Source organism: Protopterus annectens, chromosome 11.part0 (genome assembly GCF_019279795.1).
Source record: "Protopterus annectens isolate FY-2018-M chromosome 11.part0, PAN1.0, whole genome shotgun sequence".
NCBI lineage: Eukaryota > Metazoa > Chordata > Ceratodontiformes > Protopteridae > Protopterus > Protopterus annectens.
Window position 1 is genome coordinate 1,380,301,299 of NC_056745.1, and position 16,286 is coordinate 1,380,317,584.

The 16,286-nt window shown below is 37.7% G+C and overlaps 1 protein-coding gene across 1 annotated transcript in view; it reads right to left on the reverse strand.

Moving 5' to 3' along the window:
- LOC122814878 (carboxypeptidase A1-like) overlaps positions 1-16,286 on the reverse strand; it is a 99,469-nt gene that overhangs the window by 48,783 nt on the left and 34,400 nt on the right. The window contains exons 7-8 of the mRNA XM_044087152.1: positions 15,602-15,712; positions 1,295-1,385 (exon numbers count right to left, since the gene is read on the reverse strand). Coding sequence (XP_043943087.1) covers positions 1,295-1,385; positions 15,602-15,712 — 202 coding nt within the window. The remainder of the gene's footprint in view (positions 1-1,294; positions 1,386-15,601; positions 15,713-16,286) is intronic.

The following is a 16,286-nucleotide window of genomic DNA, read 5'->3' on the forward strand; positions in this document are numbered from 1 at the left end:
GCTGCTAGTCATTACTTTATGGACTTTGACACAAAAGATACTGTGAAAAAGACAAGCAGTCTCTATGGCTTCCAGTTTCAATTACATTTTGCTCTAAAAGCTATTGCCAAGGCTTCAGTTAACCGTGCTGGAAAAATCCAGCTCTGCCTGTTAAGTTTGGGTTCTACAATAAAATTGCATAATTTTTACAGAACTCTGTACTTCAGTGCACGTAATAAACCACACATGGCAAACAAAGGAAAAATGGCATGTATTTAGATAGTGGGAATATTCAGAAACTCTTATTACTCCTGTGATGAGCTAAGTACTGCTAGCAGGTGATTTATTTGCTTGTCTTTTTTTTTTTTTAATTTTCACTTCGTTTCATAGAATGTAGTTAAAGGGAACACTTAAGCACCTGAAATACAAGTCATCCAGGTGACCTAAGTCCAGTTAGTGTCTCATGTGCTGAAGGAGTTCTACAGAGAAGTGTGGAAAGGAGCAGAAACTGTCAACTCACTCATTTTGGGGAAGGTGGGTTGGATTTTTATCATTTGATATGGTGCGCAGTCCCAGTTTTGTGATCCATAGTGTCAAGCGCTGCTACATTGTACTTCTGCTATAGGACAATTTATTCACGTTAACATTATTGTAAAAAATATAGGAATATAAGAATAGGTGTGCAATCAAGATGCAAATATACATTGCATATTACATTTTGTGTGAAGGGTTAAACTTTTAAAATGAATAAATCCTGATTATTGAAACAAAAGTAGCTGGGATCTAGAATGAGATCATTTTAGCATTAGAGAGGAAAAGATCAATATTCTTTCAGTAGGATACTTGTTCTAAAAAATGTGTTAATGATGAAAGCTTGTGCATTTATATTGTAATTTTGTTTTCTTTATTGGCCAACTGTTAAAATAATTTGAAATATACTAATAGCTTCTTTTTCTGTGGTTTTAAGAAGAAAACCTGATATATTAACTAGAACTAGGGCTGTATGTGTAATGTGTTTTTCAAAGTTTAGGTCTTAGGAGTTCCATAGGAAAAGAGGTGGTGTGTTTTTTCTGACATAGTAGAATTGTCACATAGCTTTACAGCCAAAGAAGCTTCTGAAGCAAGTCTGCCCTACAGAACTGGTTACAAACTCGTTATGTAATTGGAAGCATCATTATAGAATGTGCAAAATAATAATAAAATCCTAACATCCATGCAAAAAACATGTCATCAAATTATCATGACACCTGTCTGTTCATATACTAAAATATGTATTAATATTAAAGCAGTGATGTGCTCACTTCTGCAAACTTACATCCAAAACCTGCATCCCAGTTTCTGTTGGGGTCCACTCCAATGCATGAAGAGCCAGAATTAGGAGATCTTGTTTTACGCCACATTCTGTCCTAAAATGTACATTTCAAAGGTTGTTAATTTCATGCTTTGTCTTCTTACTTTTACGCATTCTTAACAATCAGTGTACTGCTCCCTTACAACTACGCTTTGATGGCATAAACTGTGCTGGCGATCACTGTAATAAGATACAATTCAGGGTGTGTTTTCCCTTTTAAATACTTAGCAGGTTAATACATGGTGCCGTATGGTGTCACCTAGTGATCACTGCAGAGTACATGGAACTTTGGTACTGAGGCATTCTGGGAGGAGAATAACACATAGATGCCCAGAATGAGGGAAGCCACACCCCCTTCTTGTAAATACGTCGAATCCAAAGTCAGAGAGAAAAAAATGAGAGTGACTGATTAGTGAGAGAGAAAGAGAGAGAGAGAAATTTACATGGGGGGCAGACAGCTGGAGGCCTGAAAGCCGCTCAAAAGACTTGAAGTTCAAAAGAGAGGACTGGGATAGGAGCCTTGGAGTTACATTTGCTCACCACTGATGACACTATGTTGTGAAACTGATCAGTCTTTTGGTGTTTGTTGTTGAAGTTACGATGAATGAAGGATTTCTTCTACTTGCTACTTTTGAGTGCTGGAATAATTTTTGGATTTTATATACTTTTTCTCTTTGCACCACTGAAGGACCATGCACCATTTCATTGGCTTTTTATATACACCGTGTGTGTGTGTGTGTGTGTGTGTGTGTGTGTGTGTGTGTGTGTGTGTGTGTGTGTGTGTGCGTGTATCACATATTGTTTGGTAAGCATTGCTCTAAGTAACTCTTCTTACTTGTTTTAACATTTTATTTATGCTGGCTGTTGACACAGAGGTTTAAGGCTGTGAACCATAGTTCTTGTGGTACAGGGTTTGATTCCCTCAGTCTTCATTTATCTTCTTTGTGAACCTGAACAAGTACCATATATATATATATATATATATATATATATATATATATATATATATATATGGTATACCTTCATAAGTTCGACGGACACATCTTCGGCCCTGCTTCCACGAACTGCAAACTGCGAAATTCGAAAATCGTGAAAACCGAAGTGCCGAATTACAAAACCTCACCCCCTTTTTGACCCATGGTAACGCTCGTTTCAGTGGTGGAGCAATCGGGAATGTTACATTTTTCAATATTTTTATGACATTTAGGGAAGTCAGCATGACGGAATTCGGCTAAACGGTTCGCGGTTCAGCACATTCGGAAATGTGCGTTCACACATATGAAGGTATACCATATATATATATATATATATATATATATATATATATATATATATATATATATATGTATGGGTCCACTTTGTAATTTCGAAATATTGAAATCCCGAATTTCAGTATTTCGAAATCACAAAGCCGAGTACTTAAAGTTCCAGAACCGTCAGAAGTGCGAAATTCAAAATCCCGAAGCACAGAGATTTTGAATTTCCACTTCCGCTTGTGCAATGTGTGGATGTTTTGGTTTAATTTAGGTAAGTTTGTGTGTGTAAGTATGTTGATTAGGGGCTTTAGTGTGTAAGTGTGTGTTGTGACTGTGATGTGTGTGTGTGTGTGTGTGTGTGTGTGTGTGTGTGTGTGTGTGTGTGTGTGTGTGTGTGTGTGTGTGTGTGTGTGTGTGTGTGTGTGTGTGTGTGTGTGTGTGTGTGGGACTGTAAGATGTGTGTTTGTGAGTTTCTTTTGTGTTTCTGTTTGTGCAATCTCGGTGTTAGACTATATAAGAAGGGGGGTGGCGGGGCGCAGCCCCCCACATAGGGGGGTACCCTCCTGCTTATATGTAGTTTAGATGCATTTGTTTGATTTGCTTGTGTGTGTATATGAGTAGCATAGTTTCGGGATTTTGAATTTGGCGGTTGTGTGTTTTCGGATTTGTGAGTTGTGGTTGGGTTTTCGGCTTTGTGATTTCTAAATACTGAAATTCGGGATATCAGTATTTCGAAATTACAAAGTGGACCCATATATATATATATATATATATATATATATATATATATATATATATATATATATATATATATATATATATATATAATTTGGGAATTAGATTGGGAACATGATTTGCTCTTGCTTAATCCTTTGGATAATTAACCAGCTTTCTCTTGTATCCTACTCACTGTTAATGTTAACAATACATGATATGTAGTAACTTTGTGCCCACTCCATTACCTATTAAAATGTGCTTAATTCGGCATGTAAGGCAAGGCTGCATATAGCCTACTGTACCTTTGACATGTAATGTGTGCTGTGGCCCAGACTGTGAAATGCCTTCCTTTGGCTTTTATCCTCTCTTGACGAGCTGAGCACCATGACCTTGGATGCTACCTTTCAGTGTGAAGTCCTTATGATGAACCTTGTCTGTGTATCCTGCATGTTCTCTGGAGAAGTGGGAGGGTATTTTGTACTTTAGGCAGCTTGTATCCCATTTCATCTTCCATATTTAGTGTAGTTAGCTAAGCACCCACTCTACGTTAAATAAGCAAGGAAAGGAATTAAATGAATTTGGCTGTTACAGCAGGCATTTCTCAGTGCTTCACACACAAAAAAGACACGTGTGTGCAAAAAAGTTCTAACAAAGATAAAAAGATTCTCATTCCACTGCCTGCTGTGTTAAATCTTTTATGCTGCTCAGTATTAGCTTCTAAAAAGTCTTTGTGATGGATGAATGGAGGATACCATCAGACATCACCCTGCACAAATGTGGGGCATCAACAGATCTGACCAATCTCATCTGTAAGAGTATGGAAAGGGTCATTATGGAATTAATAAATAAGGATGCAGTTAACCTACAGCCTCTTAAACCAAGCCAGTTTGGGTTTGTCAAGGGTCAGTCCTGCTTACTTAGCCTGGGTGACTTCTTCAAAAAGATACTGAAACAATAGATGAAGTCAAAACAGTTCACACCACATATCTAGACTTCACAAAGGCATTAACACCACTCCACACTCTGGTATTGTAAACTCTTTCAGCTAAATGGTAATCCCTATGTAACTTATTGGATAGCAAACTGGCTCACAAATAGAAAACAGGAAGTTAATGTGGGCAGCTCTATCGCCTCCAAAAGACCTGTCACTAAAGGTGTACCCCAGGGTTCAGTCCTTGAGCCACTCCTCTTTGTAATTTACTTCTTAGAGGTCAATGCTAATCTTAAGGGTTTGTGGCTGACCAAGTCAGCAAATGACCGCAAGCTTTGTGCCATCATAAACTTCACAGGGAACACAAAGATCCTCCGGGTGGGCCTGTCCCAAACAAATATCTGGTGTCAAAACCATAGGCTAAAACTAAATGCTAAGAAGTGTAACCATGACTCCATTTTAGCTATCGCACTGGGAATACACCCTGAAAACTGATCCTGTAATTAGATTTTGGGGAACCTATGTCAACAATGAACTGGCATTTGATGACCACATATCCACTTTTGTAAAAAAGTTATTTTTCATTGCACAGCTTATATTTTTATTTAATTTTTATTCTTTGTTGACTGTGTTAGTTTCACTAAGCTACTAGTCTTTATTCAAGGGGAGACACAGGGTGGTATTTATACTACTAGAGGAAATTTGGCCAGGGTACTGGGGAATTTTCTTACTCTTTTTGATAAGTGCTGTGTCTTTTACATTCACCTGAGCAACCACCAGCTCAAGCAGATGGGACCGTGGTTTAGCATCTCATCTGAAGGATGATACACTGAGGAGGTATCTAAAGACAGTATATCTCCAGATCCAGGAGGTAATTGTTCCACTGTCCTTGGCTCTCATTCTGCTGATTATTGAGTACAATGCTCCTTTCTTTACTTACCTTTTCAAACACTTGTCACAACTGGTATGACCACAATGTTTTCTCACTAAAAAAATCAAGGCCCTAAATCAGAAAAACTATGCAGACCATCTCAAAATTTTGTCTCTCTTCTTGTTATTATACAGGCTACTGAGAAGTGACCTCTTCCTCATGTATAAGGCTTCAGTAGATCTTATTCTGTCAAACCTGTTATACATTCCAAAGTCCAGTAGTATCATAAGTACCTACTCAAGGTAACGCGGTCTGTTTTTGCAAAATAAATAGAATACCTTGGAGGAATAGGTCTGTTTCACAGAGAATGCCACTTCTACGGCACCTTCTGCCACTCCACATAAAGCAAAGTACTCATCATTCTCTATTCAAACCTAATTTGGACAAACAGATGCATAACTAAAATTCACCCCAGTTTAGCCCTATTCAAATGTAATTTGGACAAATGGATAGATAACTATAAATTCACCCCTCACTTAGCACCTCTGTCCTCATATGCTTGTTCAGCCCATCTATGCATTATTCATATAGGTTCATAGGTGTGTACTAGGCTAATGGCCCTGGAGTCTTTACAAGCCTAGCCCATAGGATTACCCTGGCATCGTGCCACCTGACCTTAGTTCCCAGTGCCTCTGTCAAGTAAAGCCACTGGAGTGATCCTTGGGGTGAATTTTCTATTACCCATCCACTCATCAAGATTTCTCTTGAAGAGGGCCAGTGAGATGCTCTGCTTGACATGTATGGGAAGTCTATTCCATAGCATGGGCAGTCTCTGGGTTATGCACCTGTCTCTCCAGCATGTTCAGTTGATTGTGGTAATGAGGTTGTGGTCTCTGGAGCATGTGGTGAGGAGGGATTTTGATATCTTTACATGTAGCATTTCTAACTGAGCTGGGTCAGACATGGCTTTGTCAAGCAGAGATCGCCTCTAAATCGGCAATATGAGACAGAGAATAGTCGGAGTTTTTTTAGTCTGTCCATACAGGATAAATGTTTAAGGCCTAGGATCCTTTTTGTGAGGTACTTTTGTGACCTCTCCCGTTGTTGCAGGTGTTTAGTGAGGTACATGCCAAATGGGGCATGGTACTCAATGATTGGCCTAATAAGGGAAGAGTAGAGGGAGACAATGACCTCTTTCTTCCTGGATGCAAAACCCTTAGTAATGAGATGTGCCACATAGAAGGACTTTCTGACCACAGTGGCAATGTGGTGATCAAAAGAGAGGTTGCTGTCAACCTGTGTTCGCAGATCTCATATAAAGCCTTCTGTGTTCAGTGGACTACCACTGATGTGGTAACTCATGGGAACCATGTTTTTTCCCAAAGGGGATGATGGCACATTTTTTGGCATTGAGCTTAAGGCCATGGTTCTGACACCAGTCGTTGGTCTCAGTGAGGCCTTTCTGTAGGATGTCAACATCATTCAGGGAGTTAATAATAGCTCCCAACTTGTAATCATCTGTGAACTTTGTCAGCCGGAGTCCCTTCATGTTGGCCTGGACTTCAGAGAAGTAGATACCAAACAGGAGAGGACCAAGGACTGAACCCTGTGGGACTCCACTCATGACTGGTTGTCAGTCTGACTTGGAGTCAGTTATTTTCACACTGTGGATTCTACTTGTGAACCAGTTTGCAACCCATCTAGTGATATAGGGGTTGATGCCTAGCTTAGTGAGTTTTTCTATGATTCCTGCAAAATATAAGGGCTAAAAACTACCATGGGAATATAAGGCTAGACAATGGTAGATTTATTATTTATTTATTTTACATTTGTTTACCGGGAAAGTCTGACTGGATATATGTCCATTTTCAGTGGGGGCCCGGGGAGAAAAGCTCCAGAAAGCAGAGTATAAATACATTAGGAACAATAGAAACATTTAGAGATAAGTATAATATGTAGTTTTCAGTAGGGTGACAAACATGGATAAGACATAGTAGACAACATCAAAATCATGTGGTTTCAATTTCAGACAATAATACACGGAGTTATGAGCTAAGTCCCTTCAAGAATTCATACACTTATTAGAGTATAAGATTGAAATGCTTAGGGAGAGTTTGCAGGAACAGCTGGTGGTGATTAGTAGGGGTTTAAGCAGGGACACTGCCAATGCTGTTGGAAATGTAGTTTGAGGCTTTTTTTGAACTGGATTAAGGAGGATTGGTCAGTAAGTTTGGCAGGTAGCATATTCCAAGTTTTGCCTACTGAGTTGGCGAATAGTGAGTCCCCAGCCACATTTATGCTCTTAGTTGTTTGCACCAGCAGTTTGTCAGCAGAGTGTAGTGTCCTCAGGTTGCTGTATGATTTGATGATCTTATTTAGTGCTGGTGTTTTTTTGGGCTGATATAGTATTTTGTGGGTTATTATAAGTTGGTTGTATCGGAAAAGACTGGGCCACTCTAACCATCCTAGTTGAGTTAGGTTGATACAATGATGGGTCCTAGAGGCAGCACCTGTAGCAAATCTAGCAATATGGTTGTAACAACTAGCAAGTTTGGTAAGGGTGGCTTGGTTCAGGTTAGTGAAGAGGGGGGAGGCATAGAGGAGGGTAGAAAGTAGGTGGGACCGAGTGATAGTGGTTTTTGCAAAAGGAGTGAAGAAGGGTTTGAGCCTGTATAGGGAGCCCAGTTTTTTGTTGACAGATTTGATGGCTTGATTGACATGGATATCATATTTTAGGGTGTTATCGACTGTGACGCTCAGGTGTTTTGTGTGAGTATCTGGGGATATGATTGTGCCATTGTTGGAACTTATAGTAAAGAATGGTGAGGAGGATTTGCAGGTGGGGGAAAAGATGAGCAGTTTAGTTTTGTTGGGGTTTAATAGAACGTGACGGTTTGTAAACCATTCTTCTACATCATTGAAAGTATTCTGGGTTAGGGTTATAAGTTTAGTTGAGGAGGAGGTGGTACATATTAAAGTAGAGTCATCCGCATATTGGATGCAGGTGGCCTTGGGAGTGATGGTGGGTAGGTCATTGATAAAGACTGAGAAGAATAGTGGTCCTAGTATGGAACCTTGGGGGACTCCTAGAGTAATGGGTAGACATGTGGATAGGGTATTCTGCCACAAAACTGCTTGTTGTCTATCAGACAGGTAAGATTGGAACCATTTAATGGAGCTACTATTCAGTGACAGTTCCTTCAGGTTGCAGAGAAGCAGTTGGTGATTGACCATATTAGATCTAGGAAGAGAGCTGAGGTAAGTTTGTTATTGGTTTGATTGGTGTTGATAGAGTTAGAGAAGGATAGGAGGGCTGATGTGGTGCTGTGGTGTGGCCTAAAACCATGCTGAGAGTTGGCCAGTTGTTTATTTTGGGTGAGATAGTGCATTAATTGGTTGTGAATGCACTTTTCCATAATTTTGGCCAGTGGTGATAGTATGGCTATTGGTCAGAAGTTTGAGAGGTCTAAAGAATTCCCTCCTTTATGAAGGGGAATGACATGGGAAACCTTCCAGACAGAGAGTATAGTGATTTCAGTCAATGTGCGGTTTATTATGATCGAGACAGGGTATGCAATGGCATCTGCCCCTTTTTGTAAATATTCTGGTGGGAGGAGATCAGCTGCCAGGGTAGTAGGCTTTAGTTTGTTAATTAGAGATCGGATGGTCTATGTAGATACAGGTTGGAAGGCGAAAGGGAGTGGGGTAGTGGTTGTGGAGGAGTTTTGAAAGGAGCTGATGGGGGGTAGTTGGCTAGCTAGTGATTGGATGGTTTTGGTAAAAAAGTTGTTAATGATGTTAGCAGTTTCCTCTGAAGTTTTAAGGTCGCAAGTGTAGGGGGTGGGGGTGGAGGTTTGGCCAGGGTGGAGCAGTTTGTTTATGCCAGCCCAAATTTTTGAGGTTTGTTCTGGTGTTTTTGCTGAAGGTGTTGATAGAAGTTTTTTTTTGTCTAACAATGTGGCTTTCTTGGTATCATTCCTTAGTTGTCAGAATTTAATATGGTAAAGTGGGTCTTTGGATGTGCGCCAGTTGTCCCATGCGTTATTTCTTGCTATGATTTTGGTTTTGGTTCCTTTAGAGAGCCAGGGGGTGGTCTTGGTTTTGGCTTTAAGGGTGCAGATAGGAACGTGGGAATCTAGAATGGAGAGGAATTTAGAATTAAAATAGTCCACAGCATCATCTAGTGGAAGTTATTTAAGTATGATCCAACTGCATGCTCTGAGTTCATTCTGAAAGTCAGTGGAGTTTAAGTTCTTGTTGTTTCTGATACATTTATAAAGAACTTGGTGGTGGTTATCTACTTTATGTTTAATGATGTAAGTGAGTAGGTGGTCACTTATATCATCTGGGAGGGTAACCATGTTATACAGGTCAGGGTGATTGTTGATAAGAATCCAGTCCAGGATACTGCCTTTGTAGTTGGACTTATTTATTCTGGTGGGTGAGGATACAAGTTGGGTATAGCCGTGAAGGTTTATATGGGTGGTGGGAGATTCAGAGAAACAATTGTTCCAGTCAATATTAATGTCTCCTAACACCATAGTTTCATGGGGATATGTGTTGGAAAGCCATTGGAGAAAGTCTTCTAGGGAATTTGCATTGTTGCTTGGGGGGATATAAATGCAGGCAATGACTATAGATTTACTTTTGTTAAGCTGTAGTTTGCTAACTAGGGCTTTTGCATTATTGAACAAGGGGGGGTTGCTGTGGGGCTAGAGTGACATCTATTGTGTTTTAAACAGAACTGCTACTCCTCCACCTTTCTTGGTGTTTTGGTCTAGTCTAAGTATGTTGTACCCTGGTGGGATAACCTCATCATTTTTAGTTCATGGTTTTAGCCAGGTTTCTGTAAGACATAGCACATCAGGCGAGTGAGTGGCTAGAAGGGCATGAAGATTATGGACCTTGTTGTTAATACTACTGATGTTTAGGTGACAGGTCAGGAGAGGGTTAGGGGACCTTACATTTGGCCATATGTTGAAGGTGGTAGTGGGCTGAGATCTTGTGGGAAGGGTGGGTCCAGGGTTAGAGTGGATGTCTCCATCCCTCATCAGAGTAAGTTGTACCGTGATTATTATTTTCAGCACTTTACTTATTATTTTATGATAATATCTAGTTTTGTGGGAGATGGTCTGTGGTCTAGTTAGTTGGTGGTTGTTAAAAGTGGAGAGGACAGGTTTGTAGTGAGCTAGGGGTTGGTCTGATTCACTCAAGGTGGGACCAGAGATGGTATGAGATATGGGGTGGTGAAAGCCACAATAGGGCTGGTTTTCATAGATGGTGAGGAGATATAGCCCAGGCAATATAACTGAGAGGAACATAATTGGTCTCATCTTGATAGTAGTGGTACTTGGTAAGGAATGTGGTTGGAGAATTAAGGGGGTTGTTGGCAGGGAGGGGTGGTGTATGGAGGTGCAGGTTATCAATGATAGGTTGTAGGAGGGGGAGTAGTTTATTTGGCTTAAGTTTAGCAGTGGGGGGTGAGATTTGGGGGCAGGGTGGGGCACAGAGCGAGCCCGAGCAAAGCGAGGGTGAGCGGAGCAGGGATATACCAAGTTACAAGGATTTCCAGGGTCTGTGAGTATGCAGGCTTAAAGAATACAACTTTACAGTGTTTTACTCAGTTCTTTTTAAAGTGAGCTCCAATTTACTCAATTTTACTCAATTCTTTGAAAAGTGAGCTGTGTTGTACTCAGTACTGTATTAAACAAAGTTTGTAGCTTTGCCAGGCAATTTCACTGACTCTTGGGAGAAAGCAAGCGTTTAACCTGACTTTTATACAGATATTTTGTTACTTCTTTAGCAACTGTGAGATGAAGTAAGCAGGCAGAATGTGTTACACAGTCTGTTTGAGCTGTAGAATGCTTTTTTATTACTTATTACAGCAGCCTGACTAGATGTTTCTTTCTTACTTTGCTAAGTACTTATAAACCTATAAATATAAAAGTCATTAAATATTTTGAATTAATGTCAGGTCTAAACTTCAATCAGAATAAAACTAACTTGAACAGATGTCAGTTCTAAAGTTCAATCATAACAAAGCACCTTATTAATTAAAACAGAATTGAATTATTTGATGGAAACTAATAGCACATTTAAACTGGATAGCAAAGAAATTAAATAGTTAGGGGTTATTCTTACATGCAACTTTAAAGAAATAGCAACAACAAATTGCAAAATATTGTAGATAGTATTCAAACAATAATAAATGGAATATGTTATTCTTTTCTGTGAAAGATAATTTTAATTGCAATGGCTATTTTACCTCAGATACTATACATTATATAGACAACAGCTTTAGTTTCTTGTAAAGAATATACTAAACAATTTAATGACATTTGTTTGAAGATACTATTGCACCCCTGGAAACATGGAATTGCTTTGGGGCATCATGTAAGAGAAATGGTGAACTAGTATTTCCTAAAAAGAAGCTTGTACTATAGCTTCAGTTATTAAAACAGTTGCTATGTGGCTAAATTCTTATTATTTAGCCTGTGACGATAGGAGGTACTGCCATCCATGCCAGGAGAAATTGTAGTGGGTGTGTAACATATGCTAGCACAGCTAGCTGGAATTTTGTAAATAATTCTATGTCATTTGTATATGAAACTGATTTGTACAGATGCTTGTGCTGAAAATGTATCTGTGAGGTTCGCTTGTGTTAAAATGTAACAACAGTGTACCATGCTGGAAAGCAAAGGAATGTACATGCATTATTGTAACTGAATTAATGTATATGTTTCAACAGCATAGACTGGAAGGCAAGAGGTTAATCTTAAACTTCAAAAATAGTAAGAAAATTAAACTGGGCCTAGGCCATGAAGATGTTATCTCACAGTTTTGATTGAAACCAGAGATGCAAAAGTATGGCTTATTAGCTCCTGTAGGAAGAAGAAGAGAAGTGTGTTATGGTTTTATGACTTCCAGGAGATCTGAAAAGAGCACTATCTGTGTGTATGGTAACACATAGGTGCTAAAATCCTGTCAGCTTCTAGTGTTGGTGATAGAATTGGAACCAGAGGTCAGATGACCAGATTATGTTATGCCATTCTGTACAGAAATAATGTTTTAATATTAGAAGAGACTGAAGTCTCAGGTGCAGTATGTCCTTGGAAACCTGACTAGAAAGACCCTCACCCACAGTATCTTGCCTTGCAGTAGTAAGTAACTTAACTAGGGAACAGTAATTCTTTTAGTCAGTCAGGAAAAGATAGTGAGATTAACTAAATGCTGTTTTTCTGTATCTGTGTGAAACTTTCCATCAGTGTTATGTTTAATATTTCCTGTGACTGAAAATAGATATTTAGTATTTTTATGTTCTTTTGTTATTTATTATTCAATATATTTAAACGTTTCATTGTGGCTGGTCCTTTTTAGAAAAGATTTAAGTTTTGAGAGTATTTTGCACATATTTATTTTGTGATAACTCTGGCCACTCCTGAAAGCCTGGCTGTTTGGTCAACATTACCATTTGTATTAATATTAATTTCACTCATTATAATTGGATACCCTTTTAAGAGCCGTATAGTAACTGATTGGTGGCAGTGAATCTACCTTATAGTCTAGGCATAGTTGGTAGAGCAGATAATCCATGCCAGCCTTTCCCAGGTGTGTGTGTGTGTGTGTGTGTGTGTGTGTGTGTGTGTGTGTGTGTGTGTGTGTGTGTGTGTGTGTGTGTGTGTGTGTGTGTGTGTGTGTCTGTGTAAATCAAATCTCAAAGTGTGTGTGTGTCAGCTACTTGGAGCGGGGACACAAAGCACTGGTTTCACAGAGAATGCTGGAGGACTTGGCTTGGGCACTCAGTTGAGGAATTAACTCTGAAGCTGTATCAGTGGAGATTCTTACTGGGGGCCTGGGGGGAGACAGACAGTGACATCCAGACCTCAGGCTGACTGTGTCCCCAGTGTGCTCTTAAAGGAAATTGTGCTTGATGCAGAGAGGTCTGCGTCACGAAATACTGTGTGTATCCATTTGTATTCCAAGTGAACATCCCTCTCCAGTGTCAGTGGAGAGGATTCAGACTCCTTGATTACTGGCCCAGAGTGGAGATGTCACACAGCCAATTAGAAAAATGCATGAAACCATTTCATTACATATATACATACATATATATATATATATATATATATATATATATATATATGTATATATATATATATATATATATATATATATATATATATATGTATATATATATATATATATATATATATATATGTATACACACACTAAGTCGTTTGGCTTTCCCCAGTTAGGGGTCATCACAGTGGATCACCTGTCCGCTATTGATTGGCAGTGGGTTTTTACGGTGTTGAGTTGCCAGCCCAGTGCCCAACCTTCAAAGAAGGCATACACAAACTCACACACCTACCTGCATGTCTTTAAAGTTCAGTCAGACACAGTTTATATATATATATATATATATATATATATATATATATATATATATATATATATATCACTGCACAGCATATGCAAATCCTGAACAATAATATGAAGTTGTTGTTAATTAAATATTTATGTAAAACGTCAATAATACAAAAGATTCTACTTCAGAGTTTCATACTTTGGTTATACTGCATTAAGACTGAAGACCCTTAATGTACAGGTTCCACATTTGCAGAGTATATATATTGCTTTCAAACCAATATTCTAATGACTTAAATACATTGAGTGTGGTACAACATCCTCTATTTTGAGGTAGCCTATTCCAAGATTTCACAACTGATTATGTTATAAATTTCACTTTCATAGCAGTTTTATATTTTGGAATCAGGAATGTATAATATGTTCCTCTTCCATAAGCAACATATTAAGAAATTGTTTAATTCTGTACATAAATACATGGAGATAAAAGCATGGTAGATAGCATTATTATTATTTATAGCATTTACACTAGCATGTAGAGACAGTTGCTTTTTACTGGGAAAATTTACCAGTCAGTTGTGTTGTAGAAAAAAAAATGCTAAGCTTAAACATTTGATTTTTTGGAATCAAATGTTAAGAGAGACTAAAATGTTTAAGACTGGCAGTTTAAATGGCAAATATAATTTGGATATGGAAATTGGATTATAGTAAAAAATCAATAGAGGGATCTTAATCTCTAAATTTGATTTAATATCAGACATAATTAAAAATAATATCCACCCATTCTTGAGTTCTAACATTTTCTAAACAAATGGTGAGCTAGATATATTATACTTAACCAAAATATATAAAATATTTATCCTTTCCAAAAGTTCAACTTTATCTACAATATATCAAAAAAATTCATTTTTCTCAAGAGATTCATTATCTGTATTTTGTTGATTATTCTCTTTTTTACACCTATACTAAGTAGTCTGAAGAGAACTGAAATCATATACAAAAAGGAAGATATTGGGGTGTTGGAGGTATAAATCCTTAATCAAAGCAGATGCAGATTGGTAGCATGTGGTTTATAACTGCAAAGTTCTACTACCTTTTTGAGAAAAATAAATATTTTCTGCAAGCATTGTGGTCTAATAAATCACATTAACTAAATTTTTGGTGTTGCTTAATGCTATATTTCCTGAACGTGTACCCAGGTTTTAGTTCCTACTTCTATGGAGCTTATAAACAATAGGTTTCTAAGTAAGTACTAGGCTGCCCTTGTAGGTTATTTTAAACCTACCCTATTTTCATCAAAGGTGAGAATCAAACCATATACTTTGTGTTTGTGAGATAAATACCTTAACCACTACGTCATCTCCTGATCCCAAAAAGTTTGATAAGAGAGCTCAGTGAAGAGTTAAATTAATAATTTTCAGGACACGTGCATATAGCACCAAGCATTACACATTCACACAGACACACACAAATTTCACAAGTTGGGCATTGAACCTCCTAGCTATCTGTTACATAATCTAGACAGCACTGTATTAGTAGCAAGTGCCACAGGAGAGCTCTTAATAAGTAAGTGCTAGAGTAACTACCCTTGTGGGCCATTTTAAGAGTAGCCAATTTTACTTTCTAAGGTAAGACTCACTTTGTGTATGTTATATCAGTGAAGTAAATACCTTAGCCATTATGCCAAACCTCAATGCCCAGAAACATGGCTACAAAAAGTTTGAAAAATGAGATTGCACCTTCATTTACATAATTTATAAATACTTTCACTATAATTTGGCATGGAGAAATGTGTACTATTAAGATGAAAACAGATAAAATAAATACATAGTATTATACCGGATAAAATGATCTTATCAATAGAGAAATATTATCCATGTTCTATGATTAGTTTTATGCTGTTTAATGAATTTTCACAAGTCATACAGCAAGAATTAATGTAGGCACTTGTGTAAATAAATTATTTGTTATATTAGGTTAAAGTGTTTATTCTTTTATATAAAATTTCAATAAAATATATTAAAAAAAAATCCGCATTTGATACTATATTAGTGAGATTCCTAAATGATAGTCCATAAAATGCTTTCATATGATTCAAAATACATAGTATAATTATGGTAGTAACTTACTTTTGTATGAGTGTAGACATACCCATCAGGGTTCACAACAAGTTCAATGAAGATGTCCATTTTATTCAAGGTTGCTGTCACAGATGGATCAGTGCCATAGCCTGAGGCAATCTAATGAATGGTAGAAAAAGTTATAATGACAAGCATATGTTTTTCCATAAAAATATTTTTTTATTTGACTTCATGAATTCATTAACGTTATAACCTTGTTTACATCAAGAAACATATAGAAAGAAATATTAGCATCACTGAGTTTACTATGGAAAACATACCAGGCAGAGTGTTTTTATCTGGATCAACTTTCTACTGTCACAATAAATTGGGACCCTGGCTTCATTCTTTGTATTTATTTTACTTAAAAAAGAAAAAAGGACTTGGGCCATCAGTAATTTCTTATCAAGTTGCAAAGTAAATTATTGAAGGTCATTCTGCATTTATTTTAATAGCATATTATCAACTACTGATATCAGAAAAAAGAATATACTTATGTAAGTATGTATTTATGTTTTTGGTAAATGAAGATGTTATAGAGTAGTCTCCATGTACTAAAGTCATCACAGAGGTATGGCTGTTCCTTTCATCTTTGACCTAGTCTGTGACTACTGAATGTCAGAAATTTCTGCTTATTTGTCTCCTCCTACTTTTCCCAGGAGTTGTTGTTGTTGTGTCATTCCTGTCCGCTAAT